This window comes from Aphelocoma coerulescens, chromosome 2 (assembly GCF_041296385.1).
Source record: "Aphelocoma coerulescens isolate FSJ_1873_10779 chromosome 2, UR_Acoe_1.0, whole genome shotgun sequence".
Lineage (NCBI taxonomy): Eukaryota > Metazoa > Chordata > Aves > Passeriformes > Corvidae > Aphelocoma > Aphelocoma coerulescens.
The window spans coordinates 54,770,997-54,783,153 of record NC_091015.1 but is presented as its reverse complement, the minus strand read 5'-3'; the positions used below and the strand labels follow the sequence as shown (position 1 = coordinate 54,783,153).

Here is a 12,157-nt window from a genome sequence, read left to right as displayed (position 1 = left end):
GACCAGCCATTCAGTAGGTCCATTTAAGCAGAGTTGCTGGCAGAAAGAGAAAATAAATCATAGCAGGTCACTTTACCTAGTGAGAGATGTCTAAATTGGAGTCTCAGTTACACAGTCTCAGAACTGTAGGTACAAATAATAGAAGAGAAGGACTGGGAGTGCTGGTTGGCAGAAAACCTGTGCTGCCTGGGGAAACTTCTGCAGCCTCTGATCATGTGAGTCAGGGTCCAGCCTTCTGAGCAAGTATTTGACATCAGCATATTAGAAAACAAAAACTCTACAGGGATGATAACACAGCGATGTTGAAAACAGAAAGTCCAAGAATTACAACGGGGTTTTTCTAAAAAGTTATATTGTTACATTGTATATATTATATGGCTCTGCACATAAAGGCTCTGACATCCGTTCAGAGATACTTCAGAAGCCATGATCAGTGGATTAACATCTATCACTTTGTAGCACAGAGAAGCCATCTGCTTTACTGTAGGCAGGAATATGTGTATTGGCAGACATCAGTGTCAAGAGATACACATCAAAATCAAACGCAAAAGCATGAACACAAGTTAAGAGAAAGGAAATTGTGGAACTTCTAAACCAGGATATTCAGGTAATCCTGAACCAAATCTCTGAGCAAACTGCTTCCCTGTGGAATATAATACTGTCTCTTCTGGCATTGTACTTGTACATATGCAGTAAAGCTGGGAAAACACATTTTGATCTAACTGGCTGCTTGCAGATGCTATTCATCTGGCATGAAGCAGAAAATGTAGCCAATGAGTATTTTATGTCAGGGATGAGAGCTAATTCAATATTTAAATATGCAGACAATACAATAGAAATAATGTTCTCATAAGGCATTAGGCTAATTAAAGTATTATAAAATCTCTCTCAGATTATCCACTTTTTTCTAGTGGGCCAGTGGTGTCAGTATCCCTGACCATCACGGCACATGGAAATCCCATAGAGACTAATTAAATTTTCCTGTCTTACAATAAGAATACAGGGAATCATTTTTAAATCCTATTTTTATGTCTATGATTTTATCCAGCTACAATGGATGTAACCAAAAGCACAAATATGCCTATACCACCTTCTCATAATTGAGAGTTTGGGATTTGCATAACAGAGCCTGGAAACCAGGGGGCCATAGCAGTTCCATCAGTACTGTTTGTTGACTGCAGCAGGATTAGGGCATAGTGTATAGGTGAGAAGAGAAACAAAGCCTTCATTCATAGCTAGAACTCGAGAAGAGGAGCCTGAATACAGTTATGACAGATTACCTCCTACCAGTCTTCCCGAGAAGATAAAAACCCAATTGTCAGCTCTAGTGCTTTACAGCAACATAGTAAAAAGAGCCAAGGGCAATTGCAATGATGTGGGTGATGGACTTGTATCTATTAGAAACAGTAGCATTTGACATGATGGTTTAAGCAAGAAATCCCACAAACTAATTTAAGATACACGTGATGAGATGTATGCCTCTTAATTTGCACAATCAAGCCAAGATATCATAAATATCCAGGCACACCTTCTAAACCTGATCAGTTCAGCAAAGAACCAGGCACATAACATCAGAGGCTATATTTCCTACTTGTTTTGTGATTATTAGTTCGTGGAAAGAACAGTTAATGCTGAGTGAATATGAAACTCTTAGAGAGCAAGCAGTTTGTACTGCATGTATTTTCTAAGCATCTCCTTCTGCTTCAGAACATTGGGAACATTTGCATGAAAATAGAAAATCTTTTTCTTTGAAGAGCTGGTGTTCCTCTGCTGCTTGTTCAACTCCTCAGGCTTACAGGCATTTGTTCTCACTTGTGTACCCCTGCACTGAGTCCATAATACCACACAGAACAGCATTTGTGAGTGCAGGATCCTGCTGAAAACAATCAGCGCCTTGTTCATGAGCTGACTTTGTTGGACTAGGACAAGAGTTCTTTAGAAGTTAGGAATTAAAGCTCTGACTCCCTTGACTTCCATGGAGCCAGTTCAGCATAGCAAAGGTATAAGTCTTGAGGTCTGAGTGACTAATTATGGCTCATACTGATTGGGGCCATTGCTGGGAAAATAAGTACTGTGAACAAGCAAATTTTCTGGAAATTAAGAACATTTTGTTTCTTTTTAAATCTGGTTTTTATCTAACTAAGAAACAGGGGGGTTTTTTTGAGTATGACATTAGTAACTCTCTGCTGTTTTGCAAATAATGATGCTGGACTGATGAGCAGAATGGGAAATATTAGCACCTTCTCTTTGGCAGCTCAGGAGTGCTTCCCAGCTGAAGGACTGGGTGGGTATCAGGCTAGCTGTGTCTGCCTGGATGACTCAGCCCCATTCGCTGGCATTGACACTTCCCCAAAGAGTTAATGCTGTTCTGCTGACTCACTGAGGCAGATGAATCTCTTCTCCCGTTTGATGTACAGCAAAAGTGTCTCACTGGAGAAGGGACAGCTGGCAAGGCTCATAGCAGGGGTGCACATATAACTACTCTGCTGACCACCACAAGTGGTACCTGTGTGCTGCTTCAGATTTCAAGTCTGTTTCTGCACACCAACAGCTTACAGCAGCTCTGAGAGCCCCAGTCTAAGGGGTTGATGCACAGTCTGGAGGCAGGGAGGAGTTTAGTTTTTACTGCTAATTTCACTGATGATGTTGATGCTGCTGTACTTCAAATGTCACTGATTTGTTTCATGCAGCATCTCCAAGGTATCACAGTTCATCTCAGCTTATTCTGCTGAAAGTCCTAGCCAAGGCCTGTACATCTCCCCTTTTGTAACCTCCTCTCCAGGTACACTATCTGGAACTGTTCATTCATTCGGGCACATCACTCTTTTTCCACAGTTCTCTTGTCATTTCTCCTCTTTTGCTGCTCCAAATGCAAACTCCTTGTTCTCACTTTCAAAGCCTTTCACAATTTAATCATGCCTCATACCAGTTCTGGTATTTGTTAACCTTCCACCCACCCTCACTTTGTTGATTGCAGCCTCCACTTTTCCTTCTTTATTCTACACTTTCTTTTATGGCTGGGGACAAAAACCTGCAGTGAAAACAGCTAAGCTCATGCTGTAGACTCCCTTACAATGTCTCTGTCATGTATCATAGAGCACTGAAGAACCAGCTAGTAACAGAAAGAGGATGGTCAGGGCTGCAGGTTGGCTAAGGAGCTGCACACAGGATCCCCTGAACTCTGATTCTCTTACTCTCACTTATTTTTTGAAAAAGTTCTTTAGGATATAGACTGCCATCGACAATGTCATGTTTGTGTGTCTTCTGTACGACAAAACAAGTTCCAAATGACCTGTGAACTAGCTTGTCTTCTCCTGTGGAACAGGACTGCTTCACAGTCCAAGTGCCTTGCAACTTCCTAGGGAAGCAGGGTTCTGTATTTCATAGCTGCACTTTAAAGCCACTGAGAGACTGAGGCGACACTGGATCTAAGTGCCAAACCCACATCTGCATAGTGCAGACTAATACCAGACTTTTTCACCTGTCTCTTTTTCTCACAGAGATAAATAACATTAAAGACAAGCCCTAGAGCCATGTTCAGAACAGGCTGGGAAACAAAGTATTTGCAGAATTAAATGCTTTCCAGGGAGCTATTTTTCAATGTATTATTGTAGTAAATGCTTAGATTTTCCAAAGACAAACTCATAAAATAGTCATTAAGCAATGTTATTTTATGTACAAATATTTTGCAGAACAATTTAATATGTAATCACACCAAATGTTTTTCCATTCCTGCTACCCCCACAGCATTGGCATTAAACAACTACTGTTTTACTGGATCTCTTTTCCTTCAAGAATGCCTGTGACACCTCAGGACTTGCCCAGAAGCCCAGGGATCATTTGGATGTTCAGAACATATGTGCTTCAAGAACACATGAACTTTGACACCTGGTCAAACCCACCCTACAGTGGCCCTTAGCAACTGGTAATAACTAAGCCTGAGTCCTGCAATGTGTATACTCTGGTGGGAACAAAGTTCTTACATTGCCCTTTAGCCCTGTCTGAGGTTTCTTTAAAATGACCCAGATTGCTGCTCTCTCTACCTGCACCATTTAGTTTGGATTCATTATTTTTTTTCAACATATCAGATCCTAAATTTGCCAGTTTCAGCCAAGCTCCAACTCTGGATAGGTTGGCTGGTGAGATAAATATGAGGCAAATAGGTTATAAATATAGTCAGGCTCCTGGCCAATAAAATATAAAATAAGCAAGCGTGGTAGTTACAAGACAAAATAAATATAGTCCAGGGCTCAATCTTGCCTAAGCTTTAGAAATTCAGTTCGGAGGAAGTCTCACATGAGTGAGGGTTTTGAACAACCTGCAAGTAGGAACCTAGGCAAGAACATGAATCCAGTCTTCTGGAACACTGCTTTATGTCAAATCCGATCTTAAAAACTTCATCGTATAAATGGAATACGTGAAAGTACTGCATTTAACACTTTTGTTGGCCAGCTAGACCTCTTCAACCTATATCATAGCAGGGTTTCATATTTTGTGATTACCTCAAGGTCACCTTCAGCTGTGGAGGTGCAAAGTTTGCTCCTTGGAATACTCTTATACCCATTCCCACAGAATCTTTTTTCCTGTTTTTTTCCCTTTTGATGTTTGTCTAAAAGCCTCAACCTATATAAAGCATGCAACAAAAAAAGTTCTGAAAGTCTATTAATACATTCCCGTTAGCATTCTCTGCATATATTTCACACTGATCTTTAGAATTGAAACAGTCTTTTTAGCTTGTGCTTGTACAACACACAGTCTAGTGGAATACCAAAGAGGAGTTCCTAAATACTCCTCAGAGTTCCCAGAGCCTTCATCCAGCAGGCCCTATATCTTACTAATACCACCTGGCACCCTGAAAAATGTTTTCCTGATTTCTAGCAGTTGTATTTACAGATGGATTCCACTTGGTACTAATTGCCATGGGTAACTCCTCTTCAGTACTCCTTCTAGGAGTCCTGATTGGTGGTTGCTTTCCCTTGGTCCACACTTCCATCATCAGTGTGGCTTGCAGACCATGGGAGCCCCACCAGAGCCCATCTGACATCCAGTAAACAGCCCTGGTCATCACTGCTCAAACCCCTTCCCTTGCCTCACTCCCTCAGCTACACAGGTACAACTTTTTGCAGGAGTGTGTGGTGATCTGGATAAGGGGTTTAAGACTGTGGTTAAGGCTGGGCTGAAAATGTTTACAGTTTTTTAATTAAATAGGGCACGATTATCAAAGTTATTATAAAATTGCAGTCATCTGCCCCGGCTCTTGCACGTGGGTCATTCTATGGCTTCAGGGACATCTGTCTGTATAACTGAGAGGGTGGTGCAGAGGAGAATCTGCTGCTGATAGAAATGCCTGGGAAACTATGATCTTAGTGTCTTTACTAAGAGAGATGTGTTGACTTCTCTGGAGAGGTTATGCCCTTGTTGTTGGCCTGCTTGCCAATTGGCTGTTCCCTTTGTCTGGGCTTTTGATATTCAGGTAAAGAGTGGTACAAAACCCTGGTTTGTTGTGTGCAGCACGTGGTCTCTGTTCTCTGCAGATAAATTTTTCTGACATGATGTAGCAGTAGCAAGCTGCTTAGTCCGAACAGCTTCTGTTATCTATTTCAGAAGCTTCTGTGGCCTTTAAGTATTTCATCACAAATAATTTCTGGCAAATCCACAAGAATACCAAGCAAAAAGGAGGAGAGTGAAAGTCCTGATTACTGTACTTACAGTCAAAGAAACACCTCGGTGGGCAGTATGAAACATCACTTAGTTCCTTCCTCAATCAGCAAACCACTGATTATCTATGACTCTTCAAAGAACTGATTCCACAGACATTACATGATCAGTTCACTTCCTTGCATTACTCTGAGACTCTCCCCCCACATCAGCTGAGAAACCATTAGCCAACCAACTCTTCTAAATTGTATCACAGAAACATTTTTCCTCAGCTAGGAACAAGTAGATGTCTCAGAACAATTCCCAGGATGATTTGATCTTACTCCTTTTACAGAACTGAAACTGCTTTTTTTTTCTGAGAGGACTCAAGTACCACCTTCTTTCTCCTGGCCCAGCCTCCCTCTTCAGCTGTTGACTGTGAAATTCTCCTTATTTACCTGGCACATTTACACAGGTTGGTAATGCATCACTATACTTATTTGCTCCCTACATCTTTTTTCCTGTAATTGACAGTAGAAGTCTTTCCACAGAAAAATATCTCTTTAATGTTACAGCTGCATATCCAACCCTGTACTCCACTACTTTCCTGTCTTCTCTCCCACATTCAACTCCTTTCAGAAATGACAACCTCAAAAGCATATCCTCTGTCAAGAAAAGTTCCGCAGTTACTCCTGTTCCTCAGCGCAGATCCACACGAGTTGGCTGAATTGAGAAACACTGCCTGAGCGTCACAAGCTTCTGACTTGAATGCAACTACAGATTTCTTTCTGGAATCACTATCTGCTTAGGATCAATTTTCACAAGCTGCAATGAGACTTGAGGCTCTGAAGCAGCACCCTCATGAGAAGCAATTTTAATGGCACTTGGGTAGAAATACTTATTCTTGATTTCATCTTACTTGAAGTATTTCACAAGCAGTACTTTATTAAAAATGCTTAGTTAAAATGTCACTAAAACAATTCCAAAGATTCTGATCATCCTTTACTATTAATCTTCACCCTTCCAGCTGCTCTGCAGTCTGTCTTATGAAACTCCTACTGTCTTGTTACCTCATTATTCCCTTCTAAAATTTTATCATTATAGCCCACTTCACACCTCCTCTACCATACTGTCAAATGCTACTGTGACCTATGGTACATATTATAGTTCTAGTCATAGCTATAGAATCAAACCTGCAAAACCTACACTGATCTGCCTGTGACATGTAGGTCACCTTTGGCTGGCCCCCAATATTGTTATACTTCAGCCTCTCCAGCCATAAAACTACTTTGTTCTTTGAGATTTATGGTTGAAAACAACAGAATAGAGCTAGATAATAATTGTGCTTACAAAGTTTTCAAGTGTGCTGTAACCTCTTTGAATAACTGAATCCATGCAGAGATTAATTATATCTGGTAGATCTAGAAATAAAGTATCTGTAAAGGGCCTTGCTGGACAGCGCCTTCCAATCAATGATCTAACACACTTTCTGCTTCTTCCACCCACTTGGTCAATTATTCCTTGATGAAGAGGAAAAGGTATGAGGCACCCATGTATCTCCAACCTGAAATAAATTGCTGTCTTTTAGCTCTTTGCTATGGAGGTCTAAGTGATGCTGAATGCATTTAAATTTCCTGTGGCAGGTTATCATTCCTTGCAGAAAAAGAAACTTAGCTCAAGTCTTCCCCCCTCCAATTTCTTCGCAAAACCCCTGACTGCATTCAGTTGGATGCTGGGAGTGGAAACCAAAAGAACTGAAGCTCTCCCTGAGAACATTTGCCACCCACATACTGCAACAGCGTTCAGGAGCTAAATCTTATTTATGAGGCTTAGTTTCGTTTCCAGTCCTTTTTGCCAAAAATCCCAATGCAATGTAATTTGTGCATACAGAGGCCACACAGTTTTGGCATTACTTGCTACACACTAGCCCTTTCTTAATCTGATCTGGGGTCTATAGATGTACAATAGCCCCACAAATGTGTGCGAGTGTGGATATGACAAATGACATCAGGAGAAGCATGTAGAGACACATTCAACAGGCAATAAAAAATATCAGAGAACTGTTAAATAAGACACACTGAGGAATGTATTAACTGTATTGCAACATTTGAGCACGAGCCCAGAATTGGATGCAGACAGCTTGCTTTGAACATTTCATCAGGCGTCTTTCTCTGTAGTAAGCAAAACCAAAAACCTAGCCAAACTATAGGTAGCCAGGTACCCTTTGGACTAATTTGGGACCAAACATAAACACATTTTGCTACTCAGATATCTTTTGAATACAAGGCAAACAACTCTGGATGCTGTCATGATATATTTAGGCACAGGTTTTAAAAGAAAACCGATTCAATACCTTCTTTCACGTCGAAAATATCAAATTTAAAATTTACTCTCTACCCTCATTCACTTCCCTCACTCACCTGAAGGACTTGAGGCTGATATTATAGGCATTTATTCTTCAAGTGAGAATGTGTCCGTGTGTCACTTTGACGTGGGAACGTCTGTCGTGGGACCAATGCCAATCATAAAGGAGAGCCTTAGGGACTTCAGTTCTATTATTTGGGAAAGACTAGTGTATCCCTTTTGCATCTCTATTTGTCCAAAAACGGCTGCAAAGACAAAGAAGAGAGTCTCAGTTCTGGATGCCTGCCAGGGTAATGTAACTCTATCCCATCCTCTGCTCCAAGTAAAAACTGAGAGACGTTTCTGTCATTAGTTCTGACCCTCCCCTCGGCTCCGAGTGTCAAACTGCAACACAGCAAGCCCCAAACCGTGTCAAGAGTAATACTGTAACTAGCACAGGGTCACAAAACAAGCCTGACTGTCTAGTCTGATTATAAACGATCATGCTTATAAAGCAGCGTTTCAAAAACGCTGCCAAATCTCACGGCTACCACGCTTAGGAGCGTTGTGCTGCTTGCAAGCAGCTTCCTCGTTTAATTCATTGCTACAAGGAGCGACAGCGCCCGTCGGACGGGTGGGATGCCTGTGGTCCAAGGCCAGGTTTGGACACCCAGCTGAGGGAGCAGATCCTGGGGATGAGTCCGGACTTAGAGGGCACCGCTGGAGAGGGCGCAGCCACCGAGTTTAAACTCCTTTTCTGCGCGTCTCCCCCGTCCCGTGCCGTTCCCGTGCTATAAAGTCGCAGTGAAAGCGTGTGCAGTCGGTTCCTGGATGCTATTCCCGCATCCGCGCCCCCCGCCCCGGCCCGAGGCGGCGGCGGGAGCGCGCTGATCGCCGCCAGCCCCTTTTCCTCGCCCTTGCCCACCGAGGAGGGGGAGCGGCGGCCACCACGGCGACCCCCGCGGGTGCGGCGGTGGCGGTAGAGCTGGGAGGCTCCAGCTCTCCCCTCGGACACGGGGTACCGGCGCGGCGGCGGCGCGGGAGAGGGGTCCCTGTGGGGAGAGGGTCCCCGGCTGAGGGGACAGCGGCGGCCGCTGCGGGCCCACGCCCCGGGGAGGGAGCGCTGCCGGCCCGGAGCGCGGCTGCCCCGGGCCAGCTCCGCCGGGCGCGGAGGGCCCGCAGGGCTCCTCCCGCCGGGGCGCTGCCGGGCCGGGCCAGGCCGGGCCGGGGGCGGAGGAGGCGGGGGAGCCGCTGCCGTCACCGAGGCTCCCGGCTCGCTCGGCTCGTCGCCGCGGCAGCCCCAGCCCCGCTCCCACCCCCTCGCCTGCCTCCACCCTCCTTCCCTTTCTCTCGCTCGCTCGGCGAGAGCACTGTGCCTCCTTTCCCAGATGGCAGCCGGCAGCGCCATGCAGCCTCCCGTTCCTCCTCCTCCTCTCCCTCCTCTCCGGCTCTAAGTTAATGCCATGCTGCCGCTGCTCTTCCCGGCACTGCTGGCCGCCTGCCTGCCGCCCTGCCAGGGCTGGAGCCCCTCGGCGGCTGCCAGCGGGCAGGAGGAGCAGGAGCAGGAGCTCTTCTTGCCCCCTGCCAACTCCTCCTCCAGCTCCTTGGCCAGCCTCGAGATGGACCTCGACGGGGCAGCAAGCAAGGAGGAAGGCAGCACCGACAGCCCGGGCACACCGGCTACCCCTAGCCAAGGGCCTTTCCCTTCCGCTCCCACCACCTCCGGGCAGGACCAGCATGGGCAGCAGCAGCAGGAGCAGCAGCAGCGTCCCCAGCCGCAGGGGCAGCCGCAGCCCGCCGAGGACCCGCACTGCAACATCAGCGTGCAGCGGCAGATGCTGAGCTCGCTGCTGGTCCGCTGGAGCCGCCCGCTGGGCATCCAGTGCGACCTCCTACTCTTCTCCACCAACAGCCACGGGCGGGCCTTCTTCTCCGCTGCCTTCCACCGCGTGGGGCCGCCGCTGCTCATCGAGCACCTGGGGCTGGCGGCCGGCGGCGCCCAGCAGGACTTGCGCCTCTGCGTGGGCTGCAGCTGGGTGCGGGGCAGGCGGGTCGGGCGCCTGCGGAGCGCCGCGCCCCAGCCCCCCGCCGCCCCTCAGCCCCCCGCCGCTGCCGCCGCGGCCGCCGCCGCCGCCTCCTCGCTTTCCTACCCGCCGGCGGCCGAGCCCGGCCAGTACTGGCTGCAAGGCGAGCCGCTGAATTTCTGCTGCCTGGATTTCAGCTTGGAGGAGCTGAAGGGCGAGCCGGGCTGGCGGATGAACCGCAAGCCCATCGAGTCCACCTTGGTGGCGTGTTTCATGACTCTGGTCATCATCGTATGGAGCGTGGCCGCCCTCATCTGGCCCGTGCCCATCATCGCCGGATTCCTGCCCAACGGCATGGAGCAGCGCCGCGGCACCGCCGCCGGCACCGCCACCGCCGCCGCCGCCAAGTAGCCTCTCCCGGTGACCTCCTTCTCTTCGTCTTGTGCTGTGGAGGGACGCGGGACGGACTCTGTCGTGTTTGTCTTGTTTGCAGCGTGCCACAGGTGCGCGGCGGAAAGTGGGGCCGCCTCAGCGCCCGGCCCGGCCCCGAGGGCACCAAATCATATGTGCGCGTTTTGTATCTTTAATACCCGTTTTAAACGAACCTTTTAGTTAAAAAAACAAAACAAAAAACCAAACAAAAAACCGCCCCAAAAACAGGCAAGAAAAAGCCCCCCTAAAAATTCAATGGAGGAAATCAAAGACCCTCCTATTCGGCTGCATTTGTTGTCGGAGTAGCATTTTTGCATAGGATGTAGTCTGAACGGGTTTTTCCTTTATGGACAGAAAGGGATGTCTCTGACAGAATGGAGAACCGATATATATATATTGTTATTGCTGAAGCTGAACTTTAATGAACCTTTCACACTGTATTTCCTGGTTGAGATAGTGTGTATTTATTATTGTAGCTCTGCATTATTTGGCTTTTAATACAGAGGTTTTCTTTCTGGAGCCACTGTAGCCTTTTGTTGGTCTGTTTCCTCCAGGGTGGAACAGAGGGTTTGGCTGGCCTTCCTGTCTGCGAACCTGCCACGAAGCTCCTTTCCCCGTGAAATGGTGTTACCAGGGCTGTTGGTGGCAAAAGAAGAATCCCAAACCCTTTCTGACTGCCCTATCTGTACAACAGATGTGGGTCTGTGTGCCTGCACCAGGGTTGGGTGGAGAGGGGTGGGGAGCATGGCTGTGGCAGAGATCCTCCAAGGCAATTTCATCTGCACAATTCCACAGACTACGGCTTTCTCCTCGATTTGAAGTTGGGTGGCTTCAGTCCTGGGAAGATGAGGCCCACTCTGAGTTATGCTAAACAGCATGGGGCAAGTCTCTGACTTCTACAAAGTTCATTCCTCAAAACCAGCTTAGATGCAGTGTATTTGTTGGAGACACAGTAATACTGTACCTCTTTTTCATCTACCAGTCTGCAGGGTTGCTCACAGCAAGTCTGTGGGGTGAGAAGGCAGGAGCTGCCAGTCCAGAGCTAGATTCCAGCTGCTGCTGTGCAAGCATGCAAAGAAGAAAGATTTCTTCTCTCTTGTTTGAGCAGACAGTTGTGTAGCCTAAAATATCATTTGTTGTATACTTCCAACTGTTTAGCCTTATAAAAAGTTGTTTCATTTGCCTTAGACATGATTAGTCCAGCTGAAGTTTCTAAAACCAAAATACGAGCTAAGTGACAAATATTTGCAATAGGAATTCTCATTCTTTTGTCAACATCAATGTATTTAATTTGCTAGGAATGCATGAATTTGCTTGGGGGTAATTTGGTGTATTCGTAATGTATGGTGGAAATGACTGGATGAAAAGTCTGGAAGGATTAAATTCTTAGGATTCCCATATTTTTTAATTGAGAACAAAATAAAATAAATGCATGCTCTATGTGTATGCTGTCTAGGAAAAAAAGGACAGAGAGTAAAACATTGACAAACAGCAGAAATAAATCAAGATTTAAAAATACTCCATGTTACTGGGCTGCCTCTACACCAACTGTTTCTCCTGTTAATCCTGTTGTTGGGGTTGCCACTTGAGTAAACATTGCCATTGTGTTGTTTTCAGAAAGTAGAGGATCCGGTCACGGTGAGAAGCGTTCTCTTGACCTGTTGATCCAAAGGGCACCTGCCCCTGTATGCCTGGTTTAGAGAGCCCCTATTTTCTTTCCT

At 46.3% G+C, this 12,157-nt stretch overlaps 1 protein-coding gene and 1 long non-coding RNA gene across 2 annotated transcripts in view; one reads left to right on the top strand and one right to left on the bottom strand.

Moving 5' to 3' along the window:
* Positions 1–8,240, bottom strand: part of LOC138106631 (uncharacterized) — a 41,797-nt gene extending 33,557 nt beyond the window's left edge. The window contains exon 1 of the long non-coding RNA XR_011149047.1: positions 8,058–8,240. This is a non-coding gene — a long non-coding RNA (uncharacterized lncRNA). The remainder of the gene's footprint in view (positions 1–8,057) is intronic.
* A 1,031-nt stretch (positions 8,241–9,271) lies between these two features.
* Positions 9,272–11,954, top strand: TMEM158 (transmembrane protein 158). Its single transcript, XM_069007538.1, has 2 exons — positions 9,272–10,507; positions 10,991–11,954. Exon 1 carries the CDS (start codon positions 9,444–9,446, stop codon positions 10,413–10,415), a length of 972 nt encoding a protein of 323 aa, XP_068863639.1. The 5' UTR covers positions 9,272–9,443; the 3' UTR covers positions 10,416–10,507; positions 10,991–11,954.
* The last annotated feature ends 203 nt before the right edge of the window (positions 11,955–12,157 follow it).